This window comes from Colletes latitarsis, chromosome 8 (assembly GCF_051014445.1).
Source record: "Colletes latitarsis isolate SP2378_abdomen chromosome 8, iyColLati1, whole genome shotgun sequence".
NCBI lineage: Eukaryota > Metazoa > Arthropoda > Insecta > Hymenoptera > Colletidae > Colletes > Colletes latitarsis.
The window spans coordinates 16,365,479-16,392,187 of record NC_135141.1 but is presented as its reverse complement, the minus strand read 5'-3'; the positions used below and the strand labels follow the sequence as shown (position 1 = coordinate 16,392,187).

Here is a 26,709-nt window from a genome sequence, read left to right as displayed (position 1 = left end):
TCTTGATTTTCGTCTTATTTTGACCCCTAGAATTCTCCATTAAAATTTTTCCCAGGGGTGGCCGAACACCCTGTATAGTTTAGTAATAGTGAAATCAATACTTTCCACTACAAACAAAATAATATTTTTATAAATGTATTTCAGCACATAACCGATTTTTTTTCTCGAAAATGCGCAGGATTTCGGGGGTATGTCTATTCACCAAAAATGATTGTAATTGACCCCCACAACCGAAAATAATTTTTCCAGAATGATTTGAAACTTTTCATTTTCGTCAAAAAATTTAGGCACCTACGCCCTGTCGATTTTTCTTAAAAATTCCTTTTTCATTTTTAGTAATTTTGTTTGACGCCCTACAGAAAAGTTGTCTAATACTTTTTTATAGGTACCCATGAGCTCTACTTCAGAAAAAAGTTTCATTGAAATATATTCACTATTGTAGGAGTTATGGCTGTTTGAAAATTGGACCATTTTTATGGGGTTTTTCTCATTTTCCAGGGTCAAGGACCAACTTTTCGAATATTTTTAGAATTTCTACATATTCTCTAATAAAATACGCGTTGATTGCTTTTTTAAACATTAAAATCCTTCAATCCGTTCAGAAGTTATGACGTTTTAAAGATATGCATGAAGGAAAGCATTCCTGGTCTCAGATTTGATTTTCGGTAAAGAATTTTTTTCTTGAAAGTGCGTAGGAATTCGGAGGTATGTATAATGACCAAAAATTATTGTAATCGACCTTTGCAACTGAAAATAATTTTTTTAGAACGATTTGAATTTTTTTAATTTTGTCGGAAAATTTCACACCTCGAATTTTTTTCTCGAAAGTGAATAGGATTTCGAAGGTATGTATATTCACCAAAAATGATTGTAATTGACCCCCACAACCGAAAATAATTTTTCCAGAATGATTTGAAACTTTTCATTTTCGTCAAAAAATTTAGGCACCTACGCCCTGTCGATTTTTCTTAAAAATTCCTTTTTCATTTGTAGTAATTTTGTTTGACGCCCTACAGAAAAGTTGTCTAATACTTTTTTATAGATACCCATGAGCTCTACTTCAGAAAAAAGTTTCATTGAAATATATTCACTATTGTAGCAGTTATGGCTGTTTGAAAATTGGACCATTTTTATGGGGTTTTTCTCAATTTCCAGGGTCAAGGACCAACTTTTCGAATATTTTTAGAATTTCTACATATTCTCTACTAAAATACGCGTTGATTGTTTTTTTAAACATTAAAATCCTTCAATCCGTTCAGAAGTTATGACGTTTTAAAGATATGCATGAAGGAAAGCATTCCTGGTCTCAGATTTGATTTTCGGTAAAGAATTTTTTTCTTGAAAATGCGTAGGAATTCGGGGGTATGTATAATGACCAAAAATTATTGTAATCGACCTTTGCAACTTAAATATTGTAATAAATGTATTTATTATTGTATTAATGTATTTATTACAATATTTCTTGGTGTACATTATTAATGTGGTTTTCACCGATTTATCGAACAGCCCTGGTAGTTATCGTTTGGCTTGCTAGAGACTAAACGGGAAATTTTATTGCCTTTTTTCTCTCCCCTTCGTCATCGTTCCATGACTTTAATATCGTTTATAAATCTTCATCGTTCAATCTGCAGGACGAATGATTCCGCGAAAACGACGAATGATTCTGCAGAAGCACGTCCGCGATTCAGGTCAATGGAGACACTAAGCCTCAAAGTGGTCCAGGTCGTGCACCGTTTTCCTATAACTGTCCACCAAAACATGTAGATCATCGCGATCTTGTCATTCGGTGTCGCGAGGTGCCGTTCGTTCGGTAGTTTTTACCCGGAAATTGCATTCGTTCCGATCGCCAGATGCAACGCAACGTTATAATGTTAATCTAGCCTCATTGTAACGCGATTGGAAAGATTCGAAGGAAATTTCTTCGAACGATTTCCTTTCGTTCTGTATTTCTTATAGCGATCCCGAATCATGACTATTCGATTACATTCAACGGTATTTGGCACGAGTATTGCTTAGAAAACCTCGTGTTTGATTTCATCTATTATTATTTACTTTTGCAACTGATTACACAATAGGAAGCATACGATTTGTTTCGACGTCACTGCCGCGAAAGATTCTCAATTTATAAAATTATATTAATCCAGATTAATAAAATATAATAAAATATACATATTATATATTTACATTTACGTTTCATATTGCGTAAATTCATTTGTGTAATTACAGACAGAAGCAAATTTGCAAATGAAATTTAACATCTTTATTCGTTGTATATAAAAATTGTTCAATTGAGGTAATGTTTTTAGAAATTTCGTGGCTCCTGTTGTATACAAATTTAATCCATGTCGTTTATTTATTGCTTCAGCATGGTCGAGATCAGGGGTGAAATTTCCGAGTCGGCGCCAGTGCCCATTTTAGGGGTTGGCGTGAGGCAAGGCGGCACTCTGGTCACCGGAGAGTTGAATGTCAGCCCAGGCACGCCTCTGCAGATGGAAATCTTCTTGGACAACCACTCCGCACCTGTTTATGGTCTGCTGGTCAGCTACATGTTGGTTACTGACACAAAATCGCAAGAAGAAACTATCATCATTAACGGGTAACAGGAACTTTTCGAATTACTTTTCAAATCTGTAAGCGACAATCACTATAAACCATTGTCTAGTTATACCTGAAACAGAATAGCCAAAAATTAAGAGCTCTGTATGCTTAAAAAAATTAAAAACATTTGCATATTCATATTATTAAAAACGAAAGACTCAATTTATATGGAATAGTCAATAATTACAAACTTTAGATAATTTTTATCTAAATTGTTAGCGTCTGTAATGGAGTATCTTTGATTATATACCAAACTAAAGAAACATTCATCGCATCAATAGTGAATATTCCAATAAAAAAATATTTATTACAATACTATAGGGTGTAAACAAAATAACTCGAATTTAATACAGAATAGGCTAGACTGTTGAAATCTGTAGATTTTTAATTGTAACTAAAAGTGTACCTAATATGGCCTACCCAAGGAATATTAATTAATTCGTGTACACATATATGGATTAATAAAGTTACTTTTTTGGAAGAAAATCATCCAATGAAAAGCGTACAAGCTTATTGGACGATCTAATAATATAATAATATAATATATAAGACAGTCTTCGATTTAAAAACGATGTAAATTCATCCACTATCCACGTAATTGTTCTGCATAATCTGTCTTCAGCTGCTCCGTGGATCCCTATCTCTTCGAGAACTTTAACACCGTGGACGGTGACTTCCTGACAGCGAAATTCCGGGCATTCAAGTTCCCGGAAAGCACATACGTTCAGTTTCGTGGCACCGTAAACGTCTGTTTGGACAAGTGCCAAGGGGTACGTTGATTCTCCAAGTGTCACGTCCATGCAAACTGTTTCAGCTTCGTTTAAATCAGTTCTGTCCACGAAAGTCTTCTATGCGTCTTGTTTCCTTCTACGAGACGTATTATGTTTCTATATTGTAGCATATGAACGTATTGGAAATCGAAATTTCTGCTAAACTAATCACTATGTTGCGGATGTTCTGAAACAAACGTAGTTTCTTTAAGTTTTCTTATTACAGGAGAAAAAAAAGAACAGGCCTGACAAGAATTATGAATCTTACTGACGTTTTAGTCGATGATATTTCTTTTCCATAGTTACTATTTATAAACAATTCAAATTTGTAGTACAATTTATTTATATTTAAATATGAGCTTTGCAGGAAAGTATGTTAGATGAGAAACAACGTCTGCTTCGAAAGAAAATAGCAACAATTCTGATGGAACAGCCTTCTAGCTATAAGAATTATTAAATTAAATATATGTTCATGTTTATTGCTTACATGGAAACTTAATACTGCAATTTCATTATCTATGCATACGAAGCAAGAATAGATACTTCCGCAATGTTGTTTTCCTTCAAATTTTAATATGTTTGAGTTTTACAGTTTTATTTTAATCTGTATAACGAATTTTTATATAATTCCATCCAGCGATTAACATTAGAACTACTGACAATTATGGTGTATTTATTTTTACCAAAGAAATTAAAACAATAGATACGTGAAGAAATGTATAATGCAATGAAAATAAGTATTTATACAGGGTGTTTGGCCACACCTGGGAAAAATTTTAATGGGAGATTCTAGAGGGCAAAATAAGACGAAAATCAAGAATACCAATTTCTTGATGGATGCTTCGTTAAAAAGTTATTAACAATTAAATTCAAAAATTTCAAATCGTTCTGGAAAAGTTATTATTTTTTTAAAGTTCCGCCTGTAGTAGTGGTTTGCACTCAGCATGAGAAACTCTACTTAGTGACGTATCGACAACCTTACAGTTTTGTGAGTGAGAACCACTATTACGCATACGCAGCTGTTCGCAAATCGTCGTTCTACAGGCGAAACTTTAAACGTTAATAACTTTTTAACGAAACTTCAATCAACAAATTGGTCTTCTTGATTTTCGTTTTATTTTGGCTTCTAGAATCTCCCATTAAAATTTTTCCCTGAGGTGGTCGAACTATACTGTATTGAATTTTTTACAAGTTTTATTAGAAATTACGAATGTATCATTTTGACTGCTTTGGTAGTTCTAGTGTTGATGCACAATTCGACAATAACAACTTATGGAATAGATCAAAGAGTATATGAAGAAAGTAACGAAGCAAGAAAACTGATTTCCACTGAGCCTGTGAATTTTGACTGGTGCAGATCGAATGCAGCAACGGCCAAGTAGGCTTTGGTAGGAAGAAGAGAGCCATAGAAGTCTCGAGTACCGACAAGAACAAGATCTTCGAGGTGACCATGTCCACGTTCATCAAGGTCGATTTCGAAGAGGACGCTGTAGTCGACAAAGGTAACACCCATTGCGATTACTTTGTTCCAGTTTCTACATCGTTTGACCTCTGTTTCGCGCAGCTCTATCAGAACTGTACATCAGAAAGGGGAAGAACAGGACGAAAGCCAGGGCAGTGATCGCGGAAGAGGTGAGGGAGCAGACATCGCCGACGACGATCAGGACGGAGGAGAGGGCTTTCATAGCGCAAGAAGTCAACGAACAGTTCAAGTACAAGGTCACGGAGACGGAGATGAACGGATCCTCGTGTAGAACGATGCCCTTCGCCATCGTCCTTGTCCTTCTTTGCGTCTGCAAGCTCTTGTAGGATCCGGAAGGGACGAACGATTCGCCAATTGTAAATAGAAAGCAGCTCGAGAGCCGGCGGAATTCGGGTTACCACTGAGAAACAAAAAGGACCGAATGCCTCGCCAGGCGTTAGTATAATTATTTTCCTTTACGCGTAGGGAGAAACGGTGTGATATCGAATCGAAACGGATGTCGATCTACTCCAAAATACGCACACGGGTTACTTTTGAATTCGGGTCGACGTACGTAAATGTAACCGTGCTCAAAAGCATTTCTCCGCTCTGCGACCGCCGGAATTTTCGTTCCTGTCCCTTCGCGAGCAATCCAGATCCTTCCTTTTCTGCGCGTTCTTAGTTGTTCGCGATCAATCGCTTGATAATACAGTCGCTACACTGCCCGGAAGAAAATTGGCCTTTGCGAGCGGAGAATTCCGAGGACCTAGTCGCGTGACGAGCTATAACATCGCGCTACGACTTAAGCAAACATAGACGATCACGAGGGTAATTAATTGCTGCTTTAATCTTAATTATAACGAACTGACGCGCAAATGTAAAATAGCTATTGATAACGCGAGTACGAACGCGACGAGCTCGTCCTTGTCTGTCGGGAAGGAGAAGAGACCGTCAATAAAAATGCGCGTAGAAACATAAAAAAAAATATATATATATATATATACTTGGAATGTTTAACACTCATGTATACATGATGATTCCGTATAAAAATATATCTATATACCTTTGGCTTAAAGTAATATCAGATAGAAAGTAACAAACACGAGATTCCGATCATGCATTCATACCCGCAGGTCATCGATTGCATCTTCAGTGATTTACATTCGGAAAATTCCGAATTTACTCTCCGAAATGGGCGCGTTAAGTGCCGCCGACAAACTGAGTCCAAGCACCAGTCTGGTGTCAACGGGATCGATTATACCATCGTCCCAGAGTCTGAAAGAAATCAATTTTATAAAACAACGACCCGATAAAACTTCCTGCATTGAGATTAAACTTACCTGGCAGTGGCGTAGTACGGACTGCTCTCCCTTTCGAACTTCTCTAAAATAGGTCTCCTAAGATTCTCTTCCTCCTGCGCAGTCCACTGTTAAAATCATCCAAGGAACAGTGTTAAATTACATTTTAGACTTGAAATACAAACTTATGGAGTACAAGTATAAAAACTTCTCATCGAGAAGATTCAAATAACGTTTTTTTTACCCTGACAACCAGGTGACAATACGAAATTAATTGTATTAGTATAGATCAAAATTTTTAAGAGCAATTCTACGAGGAGTTGCGAATCACATTAGGTCAAACATTTTAGTCAGCCTTTGTTAGGCCTGTAAACAAGTAAAAATTAGTCGATACAGTCCTCATGTCCTGTAATAAGGAACTGATGTTTCTATACTCCGTTCAACGAGAAGAGGATTTCTTTATTCGTCCCGTGTGAATATACAAGGTGGGTGAAAAATCGTAGTACAACTGTTTAGGCAGTAAATCTACGTAAAAAAAAAATAAGGAAAAAAATGTAATATACAACTTTTGTTCGTAGTACTATAATGCAAATATGAAAAAATGATTATTGCACATAAAAAGTACATTATATTTTTGATAATAATAATCTATTAAAACAAAAAAATTCACAAAATAATATAGAGACTAGAATAGAATAGAATCTCACAGGCCTGGCCATTAAATGTTCTCATACATGACTATTCAAAATGGGAAAGAAGAAATGCATACGTATGTGTAACGCACTAAGAAGATGCAAAGTAATTAAAAATAAATGTGTTAAAAGGTGTGACGTTATTAACAAATCAGATTTCCTATTTTAAACTTAAACCACAAGACGAAAATCACGCAATTTGTAAAGAAGATTACATACTTTGACTTCTGAATGATTTTAAAACCCGTAATATAAAAAAACCTTGAACATTTTTTTCTATTTCACTCACTTTCCATGTTTCTTATTTTAGCCTGTAGTGCGATCAAGCCTTAATACAAATATCTACATTACACTTAATATCTTACTAGATAACTTTCGCGTCACGGAACCAAGCCAACGAACATTACAGAGGGATTACTGTACCCAAATAGTCCAATGTCTGACAGAAATCACAATTTATCAGACTGTGTAACAATCTATTTCGTTTCATTTGTTGCAAATTATCAAGATATGGCAAGGTATTCTAATCGAGAGTATGTTGACATGTTACTAGCTTTGGGAACTTGCGAAGGTAAAACTAAAAAATGATATGAATATGTTACAATCCGTTCAGTCATCTTCAATTGGTCATGTACAGTTGTGTATGCAGCATCGAGGACATTTTCAATAGTACCTGTGCAATAATAAAGTAAAATGAAAGTAATAAACTTTAAATTCGATATTCTCGAAAACAAAGCCTCGAATGAAAACATTGAATACCAAATTTGTTCCTTATTTTTTTACGTAGAATTACTTCCCAGTCGGTTGTACTACGGTTTTCCATCCACCCTGTATACGTTCGATTTGCTTCATCGCTTAGGCGTTTGGTTACATTTCCTGCCAATTCTCGTTGAATGGTGTACTATTTGGAAACGAGATGATGGCACATTTTGTTTTACAAACTAAACGAGGCAAGAAGCAATATTATTGATTAATTCGATCACGAACCAAACCTCTGAACAAGACAAGAACCTAAAACAGTAGAGGGGATTAGGTGAAGAGTGTAAGTGATTCTCTTTGCCCCTTGCATCATTTAGCTTGAGCGTAGTGTGCCAACATCTCTTCTCCCAATAGTAGATCGTACCTCCCTCCCATCTCGCAGACGTTGATCCTTGGTGATCTGAACCATCACTCCTGCAGCCTGATCACCTCCCATTATAGACAGTCTGGAATTCGGCCAGATATAAAGAAACCTCGGGGAAGAAGATCGACCACACATGCCTGTATACAATAAGTCCCATACGTTACAATACACCCTGTATATACAAATTTATGATTTAGAAACAACTAGTGGAAAACAACAATTCTGATGTCAATGTCTGTAAACGCTATCTCGGACGGAACAACCACGGTGGAAGAATAGATGACGACAAAATTGTTCACAAAAGCGAACAAACTTTAAAATCGATTTTCTCGAAAACGGAGTCCTGGATAAAAAAAAATGTTATACCAAATTTCTTTCTTATTTTTGTACGCAGAATCACTCCCTGCTCGGTTGTACCACGAATTCCGGCCCACCCTGTATAGCGTTTAGAACGATATTTATTTTCCTTTTCACTCTTTGGTCTATTCCTTATTTCTTTTTTAAAATTTTTCAACAGTGGACGTGTTAATTTAAACATTCGTTTACGAATCGTACCGAAGTTCCCTGCTCCGTACGAGCCCCCAGTTATCACTGTAATTTTAGGTACTTGGGCACAAGCTACAGCAGTCACCATTTTCGCTCCATTTTTTGCGATCCCGCCGGCCTCTGCGTCGCTGCCCACCATAAAACCTGCAGTTTTACAACAAACAGAAACAACAGACTATTTAGAAAAGATTCTTTAGATAAGAAAACGTTGGTCCTTTAATATTCAGGCACATAAAAAAATGTTTTATAAAAAGTATTTCTTTTGTCACGTTTAAGATAGGAAGCAGTTGTTGACGTTAATGGAAATTACGTTCTAAATTAAGTATTAACACATAGTGTAAAAATGTAATATTTTTGTTTACTTAACGAACAGCTAGAATTTTCTAGTAGATTTAACACTAAACCTACTACTTCGCATCTACCCATTCTTACCATAATCAGTCAAATGACTAGCCTTTCATTTTCTCTTTTACCAGGCATTGTACTCCTAATGTTTGAATTATAATTAGAATATTGTGTTTTGAAGTTTATTCATAAGATATCTTTCTCTTTTAAGTAGCATAGTTTTTCTTAGAGCATGCATTTTAAAAATCTGTACAAAAATATTCAATAATTTTAATCTAAATGTGCATACTTAGCACTTCAACTTCATATGGAAAATTTACAAACTACGTGGAAATTTTTCAATTTTCATCGAATAGAAGATAAAACGCCTTTAAAAACGAATTTTGTTTCAAGTCGATACCGTAGTTAGTTTCAGAGAAAACTGTTATTTTCGAAAAAATGCTGACTAGTAATTACGCAAACATCCTGTATACAAATTTAAATTCATTTTCAATTAAATAAACAATTTATAACCCAATTTCAAAATAAACATAGAAGACAGCATAAATAATAGTAGTTGATATATTCTTCGGATAGAGAATGAAGAGCCCTTTAAAATGAAACTTGTTTCAAGTCGATAGCTTAATTAGTTTTGAAGATATAACGATTTTCGTTTCATGTCGATCGTGTAACTAGTTCCGGAGATACAAGGGTTCAAAACGTTTGTTTACTTTTCATTGTTGACATCGGCGCGAGGTCAATGATCGCTCGTAGTAAATAGTAAATAGTAAACATTACGTCACTCGTGCGAGAAAGAGAGAGAGAAAGAAGCTCGACGCGTTAGACGGAGACAGAGATAGTGGAATTTGCAAAATTATCCCTTTATTTAAATTACGATATCTCCAAAACGAAAAGTCGGATCGACATAAATCAAAAACCACTTTAAAGGGGTAGTCTTACCGCTTCTAACAGTAGCTCAATTATGGAGAAAACACTAGTAGTTTCGGAATTGCACGCATGTAAAGTTTGACTATACGCGTTGTTAAACTATTCTAAAACAGTAGATACTGAAGATTATCTCCTTTCATCTTTGCTATATATTTAATATTTACATCAGAAGCTAACCAGAATTTGATACCACAAAAAAATAGATGTCATACAACCGGTCAAATGACCAGTCATGGTAGGCAAAACAGGCTACATATTTTTCTCAGAAAACAAACAATAAGAATAGAAGTGGATATTGAAGAATTCATTGTACGTATACTATAAGAAAAGTCGTAAAGTTAGATGGCACTAAAATATCATTGAAAACGATAATTTGACCGGTTGTGGTAGGTTTAGTGTTAATAATACGATGTTATCTTTCTATAGAATATCATATTCGATGACCTCTCCTTTTAACAAAATTCCCAGTAGGCAACTATAGTCCCATAGTAAGTTGTTAAACTGAACGCACCCGTAACGTTCTGCAAAAAGATCAGAGGTATCTTCCTCTGCGCGCAGATCTGCACAAATTGAGAGCCCTTTAACGCGCCCTCCGAGAATAACACGCCATTGTTCGCTAGAATTCCCACCGGATAGCCGTAGAGCCTCGCGAATCCTGTAACCAATGTTTCGCCATATTGCTCCTTGAACTCGCGGAATCTAGATCCATCCACGATCCTGGCGATCACCTCCCTGGCGTCGTACCGTCTCTTCAAGTTCGTGCCAACGATACCGTAAATTTCGTCAACAGGATGTACAGGTAGTTCCACGTTCTTGTCCACGTTCACGTGCATCACTTTTTGTCTGTTCAAATCGTTGACAATTTGGCGGGCCAGGTACAGAGCGTGATGGTCGTCTATGGCGTAATGGTCGGTAACTCCAGATATCCTGACATCAAGTAATTATAATGCATACGTATAACTTATTGTTGTATTATCTTCTTTTAAATAACAGATTTATTTATAATAATATACAAAAAAAAACCACCTTAACTAAAAACTTAACACCTATGTAACTCGTTTGTTCCTCTCGTGACTCTTTTGTCTCCTCGACACCCCCCGGTATTCCTCTCTCATTCCTTGCTACCAACCTCCAAAACCAAATCACCACCTATGTCATTCACAGGAGATTATCCCCTAACACTTACAAACTTCAAAGGTGTGTATCCACTAGTTGCTTATCGATGCATGCGTATCCCTATCAAATAACCAATCGTGAGAAATATTCAGTTAGCAACGACCTCATACAGTTGTATACGTTATTTGATAAAGAAGGAAAAAAGGAAATCTCCGCGTTGGTGGGTCTCACAAATGTATAAAAACAGAGAAATATACAGGGGATCCTGTTTATTGGTTGATTCAAACTTCAAATCTTTGTATAGATAGACTCATATTCGCCGCCATTCTCGAATCCCCGAAGCTATACGAAACGCCAGAACTCATATACAAGGTGGTTGTGCATTAGTGTGTGTAAGTGGAGGGGCAGGTTCCTTTGGACACGGGCCTGTCGTCTGATAATACTGCACTGTCTTTTGCAATCCTTCCCATAGTCAACTCACATGTATTTATGCACACACTACAGCTGTCAGCCCATCAATACTAATTCAGTGAATAGTTTGTCAACTGACCGCCATCTATGACAAGAGGCCACTAAAATCACCTCCGAATTTTCAAGTCGGTATGGCAGTCAGATTGGGCCGCGAAAGTCCATAAGGTGAAAGCATAGACGAGGTATACGAGTAGACCTTTCACCCAATGTATTTTTTCGGTCCATTTTTCTGGGACTCTAGAGCCCCATTACCATTTTCGTGTCACTCGCAACATTACCAACAGATTTAGAAATGAATTTCGATGCTTGCATAGTCAACTCACATGTATTTACGCACACGTTACAAGTGCTGCCCATCAACACTAATTCAGTGAATAGTTTTTCAACTGACGAGGACGCTAAAATTACCCCCGAATTTTTCGCTTGGTATGGCAATTGTTCGAACTGCATTGTTCGAATTGTTCGAATACTACAGATACGGAGGTTATACATATGTGTCTTGATAAATCTAAAAAGTGATTCATTACAGTGTTATCAGACGGCAGTCCGGTGCCCAGAGTAAGCTTACCCCTCCATTTACGCACACCAATTCACAGCCATGTGTACGTGAGCTTAGGTGCTTTGGACAGCTTTGGAAATTCAAGAAAGAAGACGAATGTGAGTCTTGATTTCTTGCTTTCGAAACAGCTGAAATCCGATTTGTGTCAACCTGCATACGATTTTGAGTCTCTACTGCCCAGGCATTTTTATTTTACAACCCATGTATACCTATTACACATAAACGAGATAAAGAATAGACCTATCGTGGGATGAACGCTATCGCTGTACCACGAGTGTCTTATAACATAAGATACTCTCCTCCAAAGTGGAACAAAATGTTAAAAAGACCATGCATCAAATTGTAAGGGGATCCTCGTAAGAAGGCTTTAATCTTCGTAATGGTTTTAATGGGTCACTAACTTATGGTCACTGGTGGTCAACAGTGAGGTGGACATCAAGGTCAGCGGTCCAGTGAAGATCCAGAAATGGTCAAGAGGTGGGATCAATTGAAATAGTATTGTTCTCTAGACCAAGCGGTTCTTAACTCTTCACGTTGACATTGTCTCCCCACTCTTCGACTTCCCCACTCGAAGACTACCGCTGGACAAATTCTTCAGTACCCCTGGAGCATCCAGGGGAATCGGGTCTCGCGGGCCGAAGTCAGGCCATTCGTGCATCGCTGACCACTGGAGGGACCAGGAGTGACCAGGAGTGACCAGGACTGACCAGAGCTGACCACTACTGACCAGAACTGACCACTTACTGACCAGTGCTGACCAGTGCAGATCCGAATACTGACCACTACTGACCACTACTGACCAGTGCCGGACCGTGATGACCACTGGTAAGAATTATTTAAAATTGCTCTCCCCACTTCTATTTTGTCGTTTGATCCCAATTGAACGTTATGGAACTGTTCATCGCTTTTGCTAAATTACGAATCGTTTCTTATGTTACAGCTGGACCTTTGGTGCTTCCTTGGTAATGGTAACTAATGCTCGACAAGTAGTAAGCCCACTTTACTTATTTATATTATTATCACAAAATTGACCAGTTTATTTCATTTGTTTGGTCATAATTCAATGTTCTTTGACTGTCCGGTTTTATCTCATTATTATATTTTCCTCCTCTATTTCTTCTGTTGTCTTATTTTTTGAATTGTCAAGATTGTGGTGAATCATATACCATTTTTGTTTGCATATTATTTTATGAATTTTGTTGACCCATGTATAATTTTTCTTTGCATACTATTTTATGGATTTTAATGTCACTAATTAGAATAAGATTTTTATTCTTGTTCTATTTCGCTAAGACATTTTGTTTAATTCTTGGGTATTTCCACTCTTCCATTTCTTCGTTGGATTTTCAATTCTGCTCAATCTTCTCTGTTTCTGTTCGTCTTCGTTTCTATGATTCTTCAGATAATTTTTGTGATCGTTTGCTATTTTACTTCGACATTACACAATGACTTGTTATCTCTCGTTACGCAAGTATAGGTAGGATGCTTTGTTTGTATCATGTGTAAATTTTGTACATTTTCTTAGGTAGGTCTAACATCGAGAATCTTATAGATTCTCACTCTTAGCTACATCAGCATGACAAATTATTCCATCGCTTCGTCTAGTTTGCATGGTGTTTATTAAATTTCCTTTCGTATGTCACTAATATGGGTATCAATTTTAGTTTCAGATTATTCGCAGGGACATCGAGGGAAGACGCCACAACCGCCGAGGGACATTTAATTCTAAGTCGATTAGATTTAAGCTTCGTCGCGAATCTTAAAATTAACGTCCAAGATTTCCTTATTATATGTATCTCTGCGTTGTACCAAGCAATTATTCAATAAGTAGCTTCTCGTTTTCTCGTTCCCTCGTTTCTAGCTTCGGTCACCACTGTTTCATCGATTGAAACATGTGATCGGCCGTGTATCTGGTCCTACAGATCTAATCGCCTTCCCTTGGTAAGCTTGATTGAGGGAAAACGGCACTTCGCTGGAAGGTGTGGAGTTTCCGTATTCTGCGGAAACGCATACCTTCCAGCGGAAGTCGACTCTGTCTCAGGTACTCTCTCTTTGTCAGACAGCCTAAGTCGGGTCCTTCGGGCTCCCGGCGGGTTGCGTTGGAGAAATGGAGACCTCGATTCGGAGTTGCAGTTCTCTGTTTTCTTGTTGAGATCGAGTTAGCAAGGGCAGTAGGTTCGATCCTCGGATCCGCTGCACGGTTCAGCGTCGCGTCGCGTCGCGTCGCGTATTCCACGATTTAGCTTCATCCCTTTTTTTAACCACATAATTGCTTGGTACAAGGAACTTTGTTTCCTTCTATCGTCCGAATTTTAGCTTCAACTTGACTAGACTTGAGCTTCGACGTTAATTTTAAGTCCCCATTGTATGCGTCTCCCAATATTGCCAAGTAATTATTTAACAAGTAGCTTCTCTCGACTCGTTCTCTCGTGTCTTGCTTCGGTCACCACTGTTTCGTCGAACGAAACATGTGATCGGCCGTCCAGTTTGTCCGAAAGATCTAGTCGCCTGCCAATGATAGATCGATTTCTAGAAATAGAAATCAATCTACCAAGGGCAGTGTCGATTCGATCCGAAGATCTACTGTACGGTTCAGCATCGCGTCGCGTCGCGTCTCCAACAATTTAGCTTCATCCCTTTTTAAACAAAATAATTACTTGGTATTTAGTCTTAAGTCCCTAGTGTAGCCGCGTGTCCTGCCAAGTAATTATGTAACAAGTAGCTTCTCTTTCACTCGTCCCTCGTCCCCTCCGATCACCACTGCTTCCATGTAGAAAGCAAGTGATCGGCCGATTAGCTGGTCCGAAGGGTCAGTTGCCGTCCTCTAGTGAGACGATCCAAGGGAAAGGGTATTTCGGCCGCAGAGGGGATCAGGGACTGTTCCTGTCTACGGTAGCCCCGACTCAGGATCCCTCTCTCTGTCAGACATCCCGAGTTGGGTCCATTTGGCTCCCAACAGGCTGCTTGGGGGAAATGGGGAACCTGTGTCGGGTGCGTCGATTCCCTTCCCCTTCGATCGGACTTGCCAAGAGGCAACGAGCTGGCCCTTTTGACCTCGCTATTCGGTTCGCGTCTCTCGTTCCTTGCACTATTGCATAGTGCATCGCGTCGTATCGCGTCGCGTCGCCCACAATTTAGCTTCGTCCCTCTTTTAAACAAAATAATTACTTGGCATGACTAATCTAGTTTCTAAGGATGTAAAAGGGAGATCGATGGAACTTGGATTCCATCTATCTCCTTTCGGGTCTCCACTCGCAGCAACCTCCACGTGGTGAGACCTGGTAATCGGTGTCACCCACGATAGAAAAGTTATTCTTCGTGGATGACACCGAGCTAATGGCTGCGAATTTAGAATTGTTTCTTGATATAATAAACGAATTTAGATTTATAGTTAGGCAGGTGTTTGGTTAACCATTATGTTAGGCAGCTTATTTTTATTTGAAGACAAATTCTTTTGAAAATTCTTTCAACTCTCTTCGTTGGTTGTGCATCGTACATTGATTGCACTTTCGTTTGTTTCTTCTTCTTTATTAATGGAGGGTGGTTGGGAATCGGTTAGTGCGGGTCTCCATTCGCAGCAACCTCCTCGTGGTGAGACCTGGGTAATATTATTTACGTTTAATTAATAATCGTATCACTCTTAGCTGGGTAATGCAATTATTAATTAAAAACTAAATAATATTAGCAAATTGGCTGCGATTCGCTTTGCATAGGTCATCATAAATATAGAGCTTCTTCGCTAGACTATTTTTGATTCTCATTGATTCATCAAAGATTCTAGAGTATTGTCAAAGACGAGGTATACGAGTAGATCTTTCACCCAATGTATTTTTTCGGCTCATTTTTATGGGATCTCGAAACCCCATTACCATTTTCGTGTCATTCGCAACGTTACCAACAGATTTAGAAATGAATTTCAATCCCTAAACCCACACACTACAGTTGTCAGCCCATCAATATTAATTCAGTGAATAGTTTGTCAACTGACCGCCACCAACGAGAAAAGGACGTTAAAATCACCTTCGAATTTTCAGGTCGGTATGGCAGTCAGATTGGGTCACGAAAGTTCATAAGGTGAAAGATCTACGCGTATACCTCGTCGGTGATTGTATATCTTAATTACGTTTTAATACACACCAATGCAACGCTTGCTTGTCCATAATGTTACACAACGGAAATACGATACGGGGATACGCAACTAGTAAATACACACCTTAATGATCCAATAGTAGTTTCCAATAGTAATCCATTTTTACCCGAATCTAACTTTCATTATTTCGCATTCCAATATAAGATTCTAATTATTATAATTTATTTAGTAAAAATCAAAACTGCGATTCTAAAATAAAGAATTTTTAAAGGTCATAATGGATCTGAAGTCCACTAAGCGAGGATTAAACATCCTGAACCCAATGACGTAATTAAAAAATGATGACCTTAGTGATTATATGCTCACTAAGAGGTCGCACATACCCGAACAGTTAAAGAAACATAATTCCATTTTTAAATTAAATGCAAGAATATATTGCTGCAACCTGTTTCAGTTTCTAGAATCGTTTCATACAACGGTGCAATTAGTTACCTGCAACCATAAAAATTTAGATTTTTTGTTTCGTATAAACCAAGATGGTAATCAAAAATCGATGGTTTCCTAAGTGTCCAGGTGCATGTAACCCTTTAACGTAGACATTAATTACCGGCAATGAACCGCAGCACCGCCTAAATTCTCTGCAGAAATGTCTTCGCCGGTGGAAGCCTTCACCAAGGGAGGCCCACCCAAGAAGATCGTTCCTTGTTTACCGACGATGATGTTCTCGTCGGCCATTGACGGTATATACGCACCACCTAAATACATTAGCCATATACTATCACGAATAGAGGATAAAATTTTGCTCTAATCAGTTACAGGAATTTTTTCAAATGACTGATTTTTACGAAGTCATTCAGCAATAATATATTACTCCTCCCATAAGTTCGTACCGTTCGAATTTTTGTCGATTTGACGAGAGATAACATCCATAACTTAAAACGGAACATACCAAAGTATCAATCGCTAATTTCAACAAAATTTGGCACACTGGCAGAGCGATCAAAAATATTTGACCCGTATTTTTTTATCTGCCATTGTTCGTGTTGAAGGGGTGAAATCCGCCCTCAAAGTAGAGGCAGTAAAATGTATTTACTCCAACATGTCTCAAAATATCAAAAATATTAGATGCATTATATGCATTTGTTTAAATTATAATATTGAAAAACGAGTTTAAGAAGAATAAGTTCTAGTACAAAACTCGATACGAAGTTATGGGACGACCTAATACATAGAATATGTAAAATGAAGATTTGCGTTCATGATTGGCATTGAAAATGAAGAAATTAAATTAATCTCCATAGCTGTGGGTATCGTTTGAACTAAAATAAATTAAAAACACCGTATGATCTTAAAAAACATTCAGCTTTGCATAAAATATTATTTTATCCAACGATAAGGAAACTTTTACAGACATCATTAATTTTGATACATGCGATTCATGGACATTTACTTTATATGTACACTAATGATTCTTAAAATGAACTCCCGACGTAATTTGTAAATTGAACATTTCTATCCTTCCGAACTTGGGGGATTCTCCATAGAACCCAGTGAAACATGAAAGACTGATTTGTGAAAAGACCACAACTTATTAGCTTTAGAAAAATATTCTTAAAAATATGCTTTTTATCACGTTACATTATTTAATAATTTAACAATAAAATTGCATACGGTGAATATGTATCATCAAATGCATTAAATTCTGACAACAAAGTTGTTTCAATGTTATATTATAAAATTTTACTAATACACATTTATAGATTTTCCGGAAAAAAATATTGTTTTAATCCTTTTAAAAATGTTCTGATGTGATATCAGCCGAAGAGAGCATGGTAACAGCTTATTGTGCGACTAAAAAGTGATTAATTTGTCGAAAAATGATACAAATAACAATGCGTCGAATTTCGCTTCTACTGTACGTGAAAGGAACATACTAACCACGGAGCGATTTTCATTTTAAGAATCATTACTGTGTATCTATTGTACAAATTTTTGAACCCTTATAATTACAAGGTCAAGATTTCATCACAATTTCATTATTCTTTATTCTCGTCTTTTTTTAACGTTAACAATCAGCCTTTATACAGGGTGTTCGGCCACCCCTGGGAAAAATTTTAATGGAAGATTCTAGAGACCAAAATAAGATGAAAATCAAGAATACCAATTTGTTGATGGAGGCTTTGTTCAAAAATTATTAACGTTTAAAGTTCTGTCCGTACTGAATTTTTTTCTTGAAAATGCGCAGGATTTCAGGGGTATGTCTATTCACCAAAAATGATTGTAATTGATCCCCGCAACCGAAAATAATTTTTCCAAAACGATTTGATTCCATTGTGTACAACCTTGTGGTATTGGATGTGACATTCACCCTTTCTCTGTGAAAATCACCTCGGGCGAGTTTTGATATGCACTTCTGGATTTTCATAAGACAGGTTGAATCTTATTCAACGTAAGGTGTTCGCATTTCCATAAGTGGACAAAAATCTAAGGCTGTCGATAACGTCGGTAAGTAGAATTTTTCATGCTGCGTGAGAACCACTAGCACTGGCCTGCCGCAACTTTCCACGCGGACGCAGCTGTACGCAGATTGCCATTCTACAGGCGGAACTTTAAACGTTAATAACTTTGTAACGAAGCCTCCATCGACAAATTGGTATTCTTGATTTTCGTCTTATTTTGGCCTCTAGAATCTTCCATTAAATTTTTTCCCAGGGATGGCCGAACACCCTGTATGTAGCCTTGGAAAGGATTAAGTAGAAGAAACATGCAATAGTCAGACCTGCCGTGCAGCTCCCCATAACTACTGCGATTTGTTCGATTCCCTTTGCGCTCATCATTGCCTGATTGTAAAAGGTTCTGCCAAAATGCGTTTTATCGGCGAACACTTCGGACTGTTGGGATAGATTCGCGCCACCACTGTCCACTAAATATATGCAAGGTAAGCGATTCTCCTCCGCGATTTCCTGAGCCCTTAATTGTTTCTTCACCGTAATCGGATAGTAAGTACCACCCTTCACGGTTGCATCGTTCGCGATTATCATGCACTCGGTCCTAACAAATAATCGAATTTTACTAGAGAACTTTTTTTGTATACTGTAATCCAAAATCAATGATATTTACCCTTTTACTCTACCTATGCCAGTTATAATACCACCAGCTGGCACTTCCTCGTTTTCGTACAGTTTGTAGCCAGCCAATTGTGAAAGTTCGAGAAAAGGGGAGGTTGGATCGAGGAGCACGTTTATTCGCTCTCGCGGCAAAAGTTTTCCTCTTTTCGTGTGCCTCTCTTTTGCCTTCTCATCGGCACCCTCTACAATTCTTTCGGTGATCTTCCTCAATTCGCCGACTAAAGTTTCCATTTGCACGTAATTCTCCTACAAACAAATCTTTTCTTTTATACTTTGTTTTCGTCGATTAATTCTTTGAGCGGGTAGGAATTCGGGAAATTCGTAGGACAGAAAAGGAAAGAAGGGGACGTGTTTCGTCCGGGCCTGCTGGTGGACTCGTCAATAAAGCTTTCTAGCAGGCCATGCCTTAGACGACTAGGATATTGGGAAGTTTCTTTTTTTTCACTGTGTGTGTGTGCAGTACCTCGGGGGTTTCCCTCTATGACCTGCAATTAGTTTGATTGGTTAGTTTTTGTTGAGGTTTATGTTATGTGGGGTTTTATCTTGTTAGATTACCTGACTGGAGTTAGAGGGAAAACTTTCAAAAACCTCTATGACTTGCATCTTGCGATGAGAGTGATAGTACTTGAGTTAGTTAGGAAATGATTAACGTAGGGGTTTTTATGCGTATTGTGAGAGGGATGTCTTCCGGTCTGTAGTTCCCTAGTGAGGCTACTAAGGAGTTTGGGTGGTTAAGATTGGATTTGAGTGTTATCCTATTTATGTATTCAGAGATGTATTCTATGTTAACATCGATGTGTAGGGAAGCTATGGAGTGGTATCTGTGCCTGTTAAGTATAATCCGGAGGTATTTGTTCTGTATGACCTGTATTTTGTGGAGATAGGATTTGAGTGTAGTGCACCAGACTTGCGTGCTGTATGTTATTATTGATCTAATGCAAGTTTTATATAAGCGGATCTTGGTTTTTAGGGAGAGTGGACTGTTTTTGGCAATTAGTGGATATAGTGAGTGGAGAACGCCTATGCCTTTGCAGACTCTATCCAGGATATTGGGGAGCCAGTTAAGTTTTTTGTCGAACCATATATGCTCAGATATTTAACTTTGGTTGACCATTGTGTGAGAAGATTATTTACCCGTATGGGATATTGGGAAGTAGTTCGAGGAATATATACATATACAGGATGTTCGGCCACCCCTGGGAAAAATTTTAATGGGGGATTCTAGAGACCAAAATAAGATGAAAATCAAGAATACTAATTTGTTGATGGAGGCTTCGTTAAAAAATTATTAATGTTTAAAGTTCCGCCAATACTGAATTTTTTTCTCGAAAGTGAGTAAGATTTCGGGAGTATATCTATTCACCAAAAATGATTGTAATTGACCCTCACAAACGAAAATAATTTTTCCAGAACGATTTGAAATTTTTTAATTTTGTCGAAAAATTTCAGCACCTACTACTTACTACCCTCTGTCCATTTGTCTTACAAATTCGTTTTTTATTTTTAGTAATTTTGTTTGACGCCCTACAGAAAAATTGTCTAATACTTTTTTGTAGGTACCCATGAGCTCTACTTCAGAAAAAAGTTTCATTGAAATATATTCACAATTGTAGGAGTTATGGCTGTTTGAAAATTGGACCATTTTTATTGGGTTTTTCTCAGTTTACGGGGTCAAGGATCAACTTTTCGAATATTTTTAGAATTTCTACATATTCTCTACTAAAATACGCGTTGATTACTTTTTTAAACATTAAAATCCTTCAATCCGTTCAGAAGTTATGACGTTTTAAAGATATGCATGAAATTTCAGGGAAGCATTTCTGGCCTCACATTAGATTTTCGGTAAGGAATTTTTTTCTCGAAAGTGCGTAGGATTTCGGAGGTATGTCTAATGACCAAAAATGATTGTAATTGACCCCCGCAACAGAAAATAATTTTCTTAGAATAATTTGAAATTTTTGAATTTAATTGTTAATAACTATTTAACGAAGCCTCCATCAACAAATTAGTATTCTTCATTGTTGTCATTAAAAATTTTTCCAAAAATAATTTTTCCAAAACGATTTCAAATTTTTTTTTTCCGTTGAAAAATTTCACACCTTCTCGAATTTTTTTCTAGAAAGTGGGTAGGATTTCGGGGGTATGTGTATTCACCAAAAATGATTATAATTGACCCCCGCAACCGAAAATAATTTTTTTAGAATTAATTAAAAATTTTTTTTTTCGTCGAAAAATTTAGGCACCTACCTCCTGTCGATTTTACTTAAAAATTCCTTTAATTTTTGTTTGACGCCCTACAGAAAAGTTGTCTAATACTTTTCTGTAGGTACCCATGAGCTTTACTTCAAAAAAAAGTTTCATTGAAATATATTCACAATTTTAGGAGTTATAGCTGTTTGAATATTGGACCATTTTTATGGGGTTCTTCTCATTTTGCGGGGTCAAGGACCAACTTTTTGAATATTTTTGCGATTTGTACATATTTTCCACCAAAATACGCGTAGTTTGCTTTTTTAAACATTAAAATCGTCCAATCCGTTCGGAAGTTATGACGTTTTAAAGATTCGCATGAAAATTCGTGCAGACATTTCTGGCCAGAAATTAGATTTTCGGTAAGGAATTTTTTTCTCGAAACTGAGTAGGATTTCGAAGGTATGTCTGTTGACCAAAAATGCTTGCAATTGACCCCTGCAACTAAAACTAGTTTTTCCAAGACAATTCGAAAGTCTTTTTTTTTCACCCAAAACTTCCAGCACTTACTCGAATTCTTTTCTCGAAAGTGGGTAGGATTTCGGAAATATGTGTATTCACCAAAAATGATTGTAATTGACCCCCGCAACCGAAAATAATTTTTCCAAAACGATTTGAAGTTTTTGAATTGAATTGTTAATAACTTTTTAACGAAGCCTCCATCAACAAATTGGTGTTCTTGATTTCGTCTTATTTTGGCCTCTAGAATCCTCTATTAAAATTTTTCCCAGGGGTGGCCGAACTCCCTGTATAATAAAGAAACAATTTATGGTTCGAAGAGCACTACATCTGTAGGCCTTTAAATTTTTTTTAGATGCAGCTGTGCATATGCAATTAACAATTGCATCATTTCTTTAAATAGAAATGCATATCTTTTGTACACAGATCGATTCTTCTGTTCATTCTACGTAAAAAATAATTAGGGTACCATGGCAAAAAAATTATTAGATCTCAAGATACTTTCAAAAAATGTCTTTATTGAAGAAGATACTCAAACACTTTATGACTATGTTGTAAAGGTAAACACCTTTTCGACATTGTTATCATAACAGAAACTCATTTGTACGAGTAAGCATTTCATCATTCAATATCGTAACTCGAGTACGAAAACTAAGAATTTGAAAAAGTGTAACTGTATTTCACTAAATACAAGAAAATGTATTATAACGAAGTTATGACTTGAAACAATTGCGTGGGCCACCCTGTATGGCGCATGTTCCCCGTTTTGCGTACGCCACTCAATGAGTATGTACCTGGTCCTTCAACAATCCAAATTTACGATTCCACTCTCGTTCCTGCGTACCCCATCTGTTGGTAAAGTATTGCGCATAAAAATACCTCTGAAATACGGAATACGCATACGCTTTGCCAGTTGCTGCAGTTGTACGTTTGTGGTTACACCTTCAGGGATTTTAATTTTGACTTTTTTTTCCTCTTTGAGACTCCTCGCCCGCGTTTGGGCGGCGCGATATAAAGTCCGTGACCTTCCATGGCGAGATTATGACGTTTCATTTCTTCCAGCTGACGTTGCATTGCCTTCTTATCGTTCACGACCTTCGCGACTCCTGCCACCCCTTCGACCAATGAGCCGATAACCCCCAATAATGGCAAAATCGGTAGGATACCGCCACGTTTCGCCGTTAGAAGTATTTGCTTCTTCGTGGCACTCTTTTTTTCTTTTTCAAACTCACACCGAATTTTGTCTTGTAGCAGCAGCCTTTTCCGCGAGACTGGAATTTCTCGCGGTAATGCGTTCTCGCGCTTTCGCTGCTAGGATGTTGTCAGCCACGTGTCGTTTTACGAAATCGTTATTCTGCGAATACACTATATCATGCTCGCAGCACGCGGCGTCCAGCGGATTGATACCTTAATCGCCTCGCGAGGCGATATACAGGGTGTTCGGTCACCCCTGGGAAAAATCTTAATGGGAGATTCTAAGGCCAAAATAAGACGAAAATCAAGAATATCAATTTCTTGACTGAGGCTTCATTAAAAAGTTATTAACAATTCAATTCAAAAATTTCAAATCGTTTTGGAAAAATTATTTTCGGTTGCGGGGGTCAATTACAATCATTTTTGGTGAATACACATACTTCCGAAATGCTACCCACTTTCGAGAAAAGAATTCGAGTAAGTGCTGAAAGTATTGGGTGAAAAAAAAGACTTTCGAATCGTCTTGGAAAAACTAGTTTTAGTTGCAGGGGTCAATTGCAAGCATTTTTGGTCAACAGATATACCCCTGAAATCCTATTCAGTTTCGAGAAAAAAATTCGAGTAAGTGCTGAAAGTTTTGGGTAAAAAAAAAGACTTTCGAAACGTCTTGGAAAAATTATTTTTAGTTGCAGGGGTCAATTGCAAGCATTTTTGGTCATTACACATACCGCCGAAATCCTACTCAGTTTCGAGAAAAAAATTCCTTACCGAAAATCTAATTTGAGGCCAAAAATGGTTCCCCAACATTTCATGCAAATCTTTAAAACGTCATAACTCCTGAACGGATTGGACGATTTTAATGTTTAAAAAAGCAAACTACGCGTATTTAGATGAAGAATATGTAGAAATTGCAAAAATATTCGGAAAGTTGATCCTTGACCCCGTAAACTGAGAAAAACCCAATAAAAATGGTCCAATTTTCGTTGACGCCGGCGTGCATCACCGGTGGGTCACGCGTGTCTGTTCCGTGGGGCGGCGTGCATCACCGTGGGTCACACTTGTATTTCACAAAATAGGTGGTACAAAATAGGTTTATTTTTCAATTCTCAACATTATAAACAGACATTGAACATTAAAAACATAACTATCAAATATTATAAACACAACAATTCAATATTATAAACATATGTGTGATTTTTCTACAAAGGCAGAGGTACTGACGTTGCCAAATTACTTTAGGTGGGCTATGAAGGCGTTGGCGCTATGAACGTTTTTTATAGAAAAATGTTTACAGAATTGTCCCGTCAGGTTTACTTAACATTTGCAGGTATATGCAAATTGATCTTGGAAACTATAGCAATACAATGTATTAGTTGAAGTCTACGGAATTCACTGAATCCAACAGGAGTCGTATAGCTTTCGTAGTTTTGTTATAAATTGAGGTCAAAGTTGAAAGATTTTCAACGCGCTGAAACAGCGTAATCTGTGGCTGCGCCGCCCTACAGAACAGAACGTGAATTCGGGCGCCGCCTCTCAGAGAAAACTCTGAATATCGGCGCCGGCGTCAACGTGTTAAACAATTTCAAATCATTCTGAAAAAATTATTTTCGGTTGCGGGGGTCAATTACAATCATTTTTGGTGAATACACATACTTCCGAAATCCTATCCACTTTCAAGAAAAAAAATCGGGTAGGTGTTGAAATTTTTCGACAGAAAAAAAAGTTTCAAATCGTTCTGGGAAAATTATTTTTGGTTGCGGGGGTCAATTACAGTCACTTTTGGTGAATACACATACCCCTGAAATCCTACGCAGTTTCGAGAAAAAAATTCCTTACCGAAAATCTAATTAGGTGCCTAAATTTTTCGACGAAAAAAAAAATTTCAAATAGTTCTGGAAAAATTATTTTCGGTTGCGGGGGTCAATTATAATCATTCTTGGTAAATACACATAACCCCGAAATCCTACCCATTTTCGAAAAAAAAATTCGAAAAGCTATGAAATTTTTCGACGGAAAAAAAAGTTTCAAATCGTTCTGGAAAAATTATTTTTGGTTGCGGGGGTCAATTACAGTCACTTTTGGTGAATACACATACCCCTGAAATCCTACGCAGTTTCGAGAAAAAAATTCCTTACCGAAAATCTAATTAGGTGCCCAAATTTTTCGACAAAAAAAAAAAATTTCAAATAGTTCTGGAAAAATTATTTTCGGTTGCGGGGGTCAATTACAATCATTTTTGGTAAATACACATAACCCCGAAATCCTACCCATTTTCGAAAAAAAAATTCGAAAAGGTATGAAATTTTTCGACAAAATTCAAAAATTTCAAATCGTTCTGGAAAAATTATTTTCGGTTACGGGGGTCAATTGCAATAATTTTTGGTGAATAAACATACCCTCTAAATACTGCGCACTTTCGAGAAAAAAATTCTTTACCGAAAATCTAATTAGGTGCCTTTTTTCGCCGAAAAAAAAAATTTCAAATAGTTCTGGAAAAATTATTTTTGGTTGCGGGGCTCAATTACAGTCACTTTTGGTGAATACACATACCTCCGAAATCCTACGCAGTTTCGAGAAAAAAATTCGAAAAGGTGTGAAATTTTTCGTCAGAATTCAAAAATTTTCATTCGTTCTGGAAAAATTATTTTCGATTGCGGGGGTCAATTACAAGCATTTTTGGTGAATAGACATACCCTCTAAATGCTGTGTCGAGAAAAAAATTTAGTACGGGCAGAACTTTAAACATTAATAACTTTTTAACAAAGCCTCCATCAACAAATTGATATTCCTGATTTTCGTCTTATTTTAGCCTCTAGAATCTCCCATTAAAATTTTTCCCAGAGGTGACCGAACACCCTGTATATGCTATCGGTCGCGTGGCTACGTTCCGCTGTATTCAAATACATTTGACTTATTTTTACATTCGACATTAAAACGAAAATTGTTGATAACCGGAATTACGAAAAAGACAAAAATCTGGTACTTGATCGTTTATCAATGAGAGATGCATGTTTCATGATTCTAACCTGATAAACAGATGAATTAACATCTTGTGTGCAGCCAATAATAGTCGCCTCATCATGAAACGTCCTAGCAAAGAAACATAAGTGTCTTCTTAACAAGTTACTTTTCCTCAACATCGTTTATTGACTTTCAACTTTTTCGAGCACGCACTACTTTTCACGTGATGCACTCTCACGACTCACAATTCACTTATTTCAAAAGAGAGTTTCTTCATACATTTTATCACATTTTATAAAAAAAGTCAGAACGCAGATACATTGATAACAATATTTCTCTTACACTCTAGTGACAAAAATAATTAACTATACGTTTCATTGTTTCTTCGAAAAATTATATTTGAATTAATAAATTTAAATTAAATATATATAGAAGTAATACTATTATTGTTAAGGTCGATTTAAATCAGAAATCAATCTAAGGATGTTCATTCTTATAATGGAATATTTCAATAATACATATACCTCGTCTGTACTAATATGTTATATGTGTCAGAATTCATTTTTAAAATAATAATGTAATTTTTGTATAAATAATAATACATTCATTAGATCGATTATGTACTATAAACTTTAAATTTCGTGAAACCATTTATTAGAATGACAGGACATTAGTATTTCTTAACGATTCGTGTAACCTGTCATGTATAAATTACATATA

General features: G+C 36.9%; 2 protein-coding genes across 4 annotated transcripts in view; one reads left to right on the top strand and one right to left on the bottom strand.

The window, feature by feature from the left end:
- The window catches only part of Qsm (Zona pelucida superfamily protein qsm), a 78,837-nt gene extending 73,016 nt beyond the window's left edge, over nt 1–5,821 (top strand). Inside the window, exons 5-8 of one of the 2 annotated variants that reach the window (XM_076772077.1) lie at nt 2,366–2,596; nt 3,221–3,368; nt 4,726–4,870; nt 4,933–5,821. In XM_076772077.1, coding sequence (XP_076628192.1) covers nt 2,366–2,596; nt 3,221–3,368; nt 4,726–4,870; nt 4,933–5,177 — 769 coding nt within the window. In that variant the 3' untranslated portion in view covers nt 5,178–5,821. The remainder of the gene's footprint in view (nt 1–2,365; nt 2,597–3,220; nt 3,369–4,725; nt 4,871–4,932) is intronic. The other variant, XM_076772076.1, reaches the window with a different exon arrangement.
- On the bottom strand, nt 5,818–26,675 carry Mccc2 (methylcrotonyl-CoA carboxylase subunit 2). Of its 2 annotated transcripts, none has more exons than XM_076772074.1 (10): nt 26,514–26,675; nt 26,055–26,118; nt 19,118–19,371; nt 18,777–19,048; nt 16,605–16,752; nt 10,273–10,688; nt 8,499–8,633; nt 7,944–8,080; nt 6,171–6,256; nt 5,818–6,105 (listed from the first exon to the last, which is right to left on the bottom strand). In XM_076772074.1, the coding sequence occupies exons 1-10, from the start codon at nt 26,591–26,593 to the stop codon at nt 5,988–5,990; spliced, it is 1,710 nt and encodes a 569-aa protein (XP_076628189.1). In that variant the 5' UTR covers nt 26,594–26,675; the 3' UTR covers nt 5,818–5,987. The 2 variants fall into 2 exon arrangements, with proteins under 2 accessions (XP_076628189.1, XP_076628190.1); XM_076772075.1 differs by lacking the exon at nt 26,514–26,675 and adding an exon at nt 26,203–26,254.
- Between the last annotated feature and the right edge of the window lie 34 nt (nt 26,676–26,709).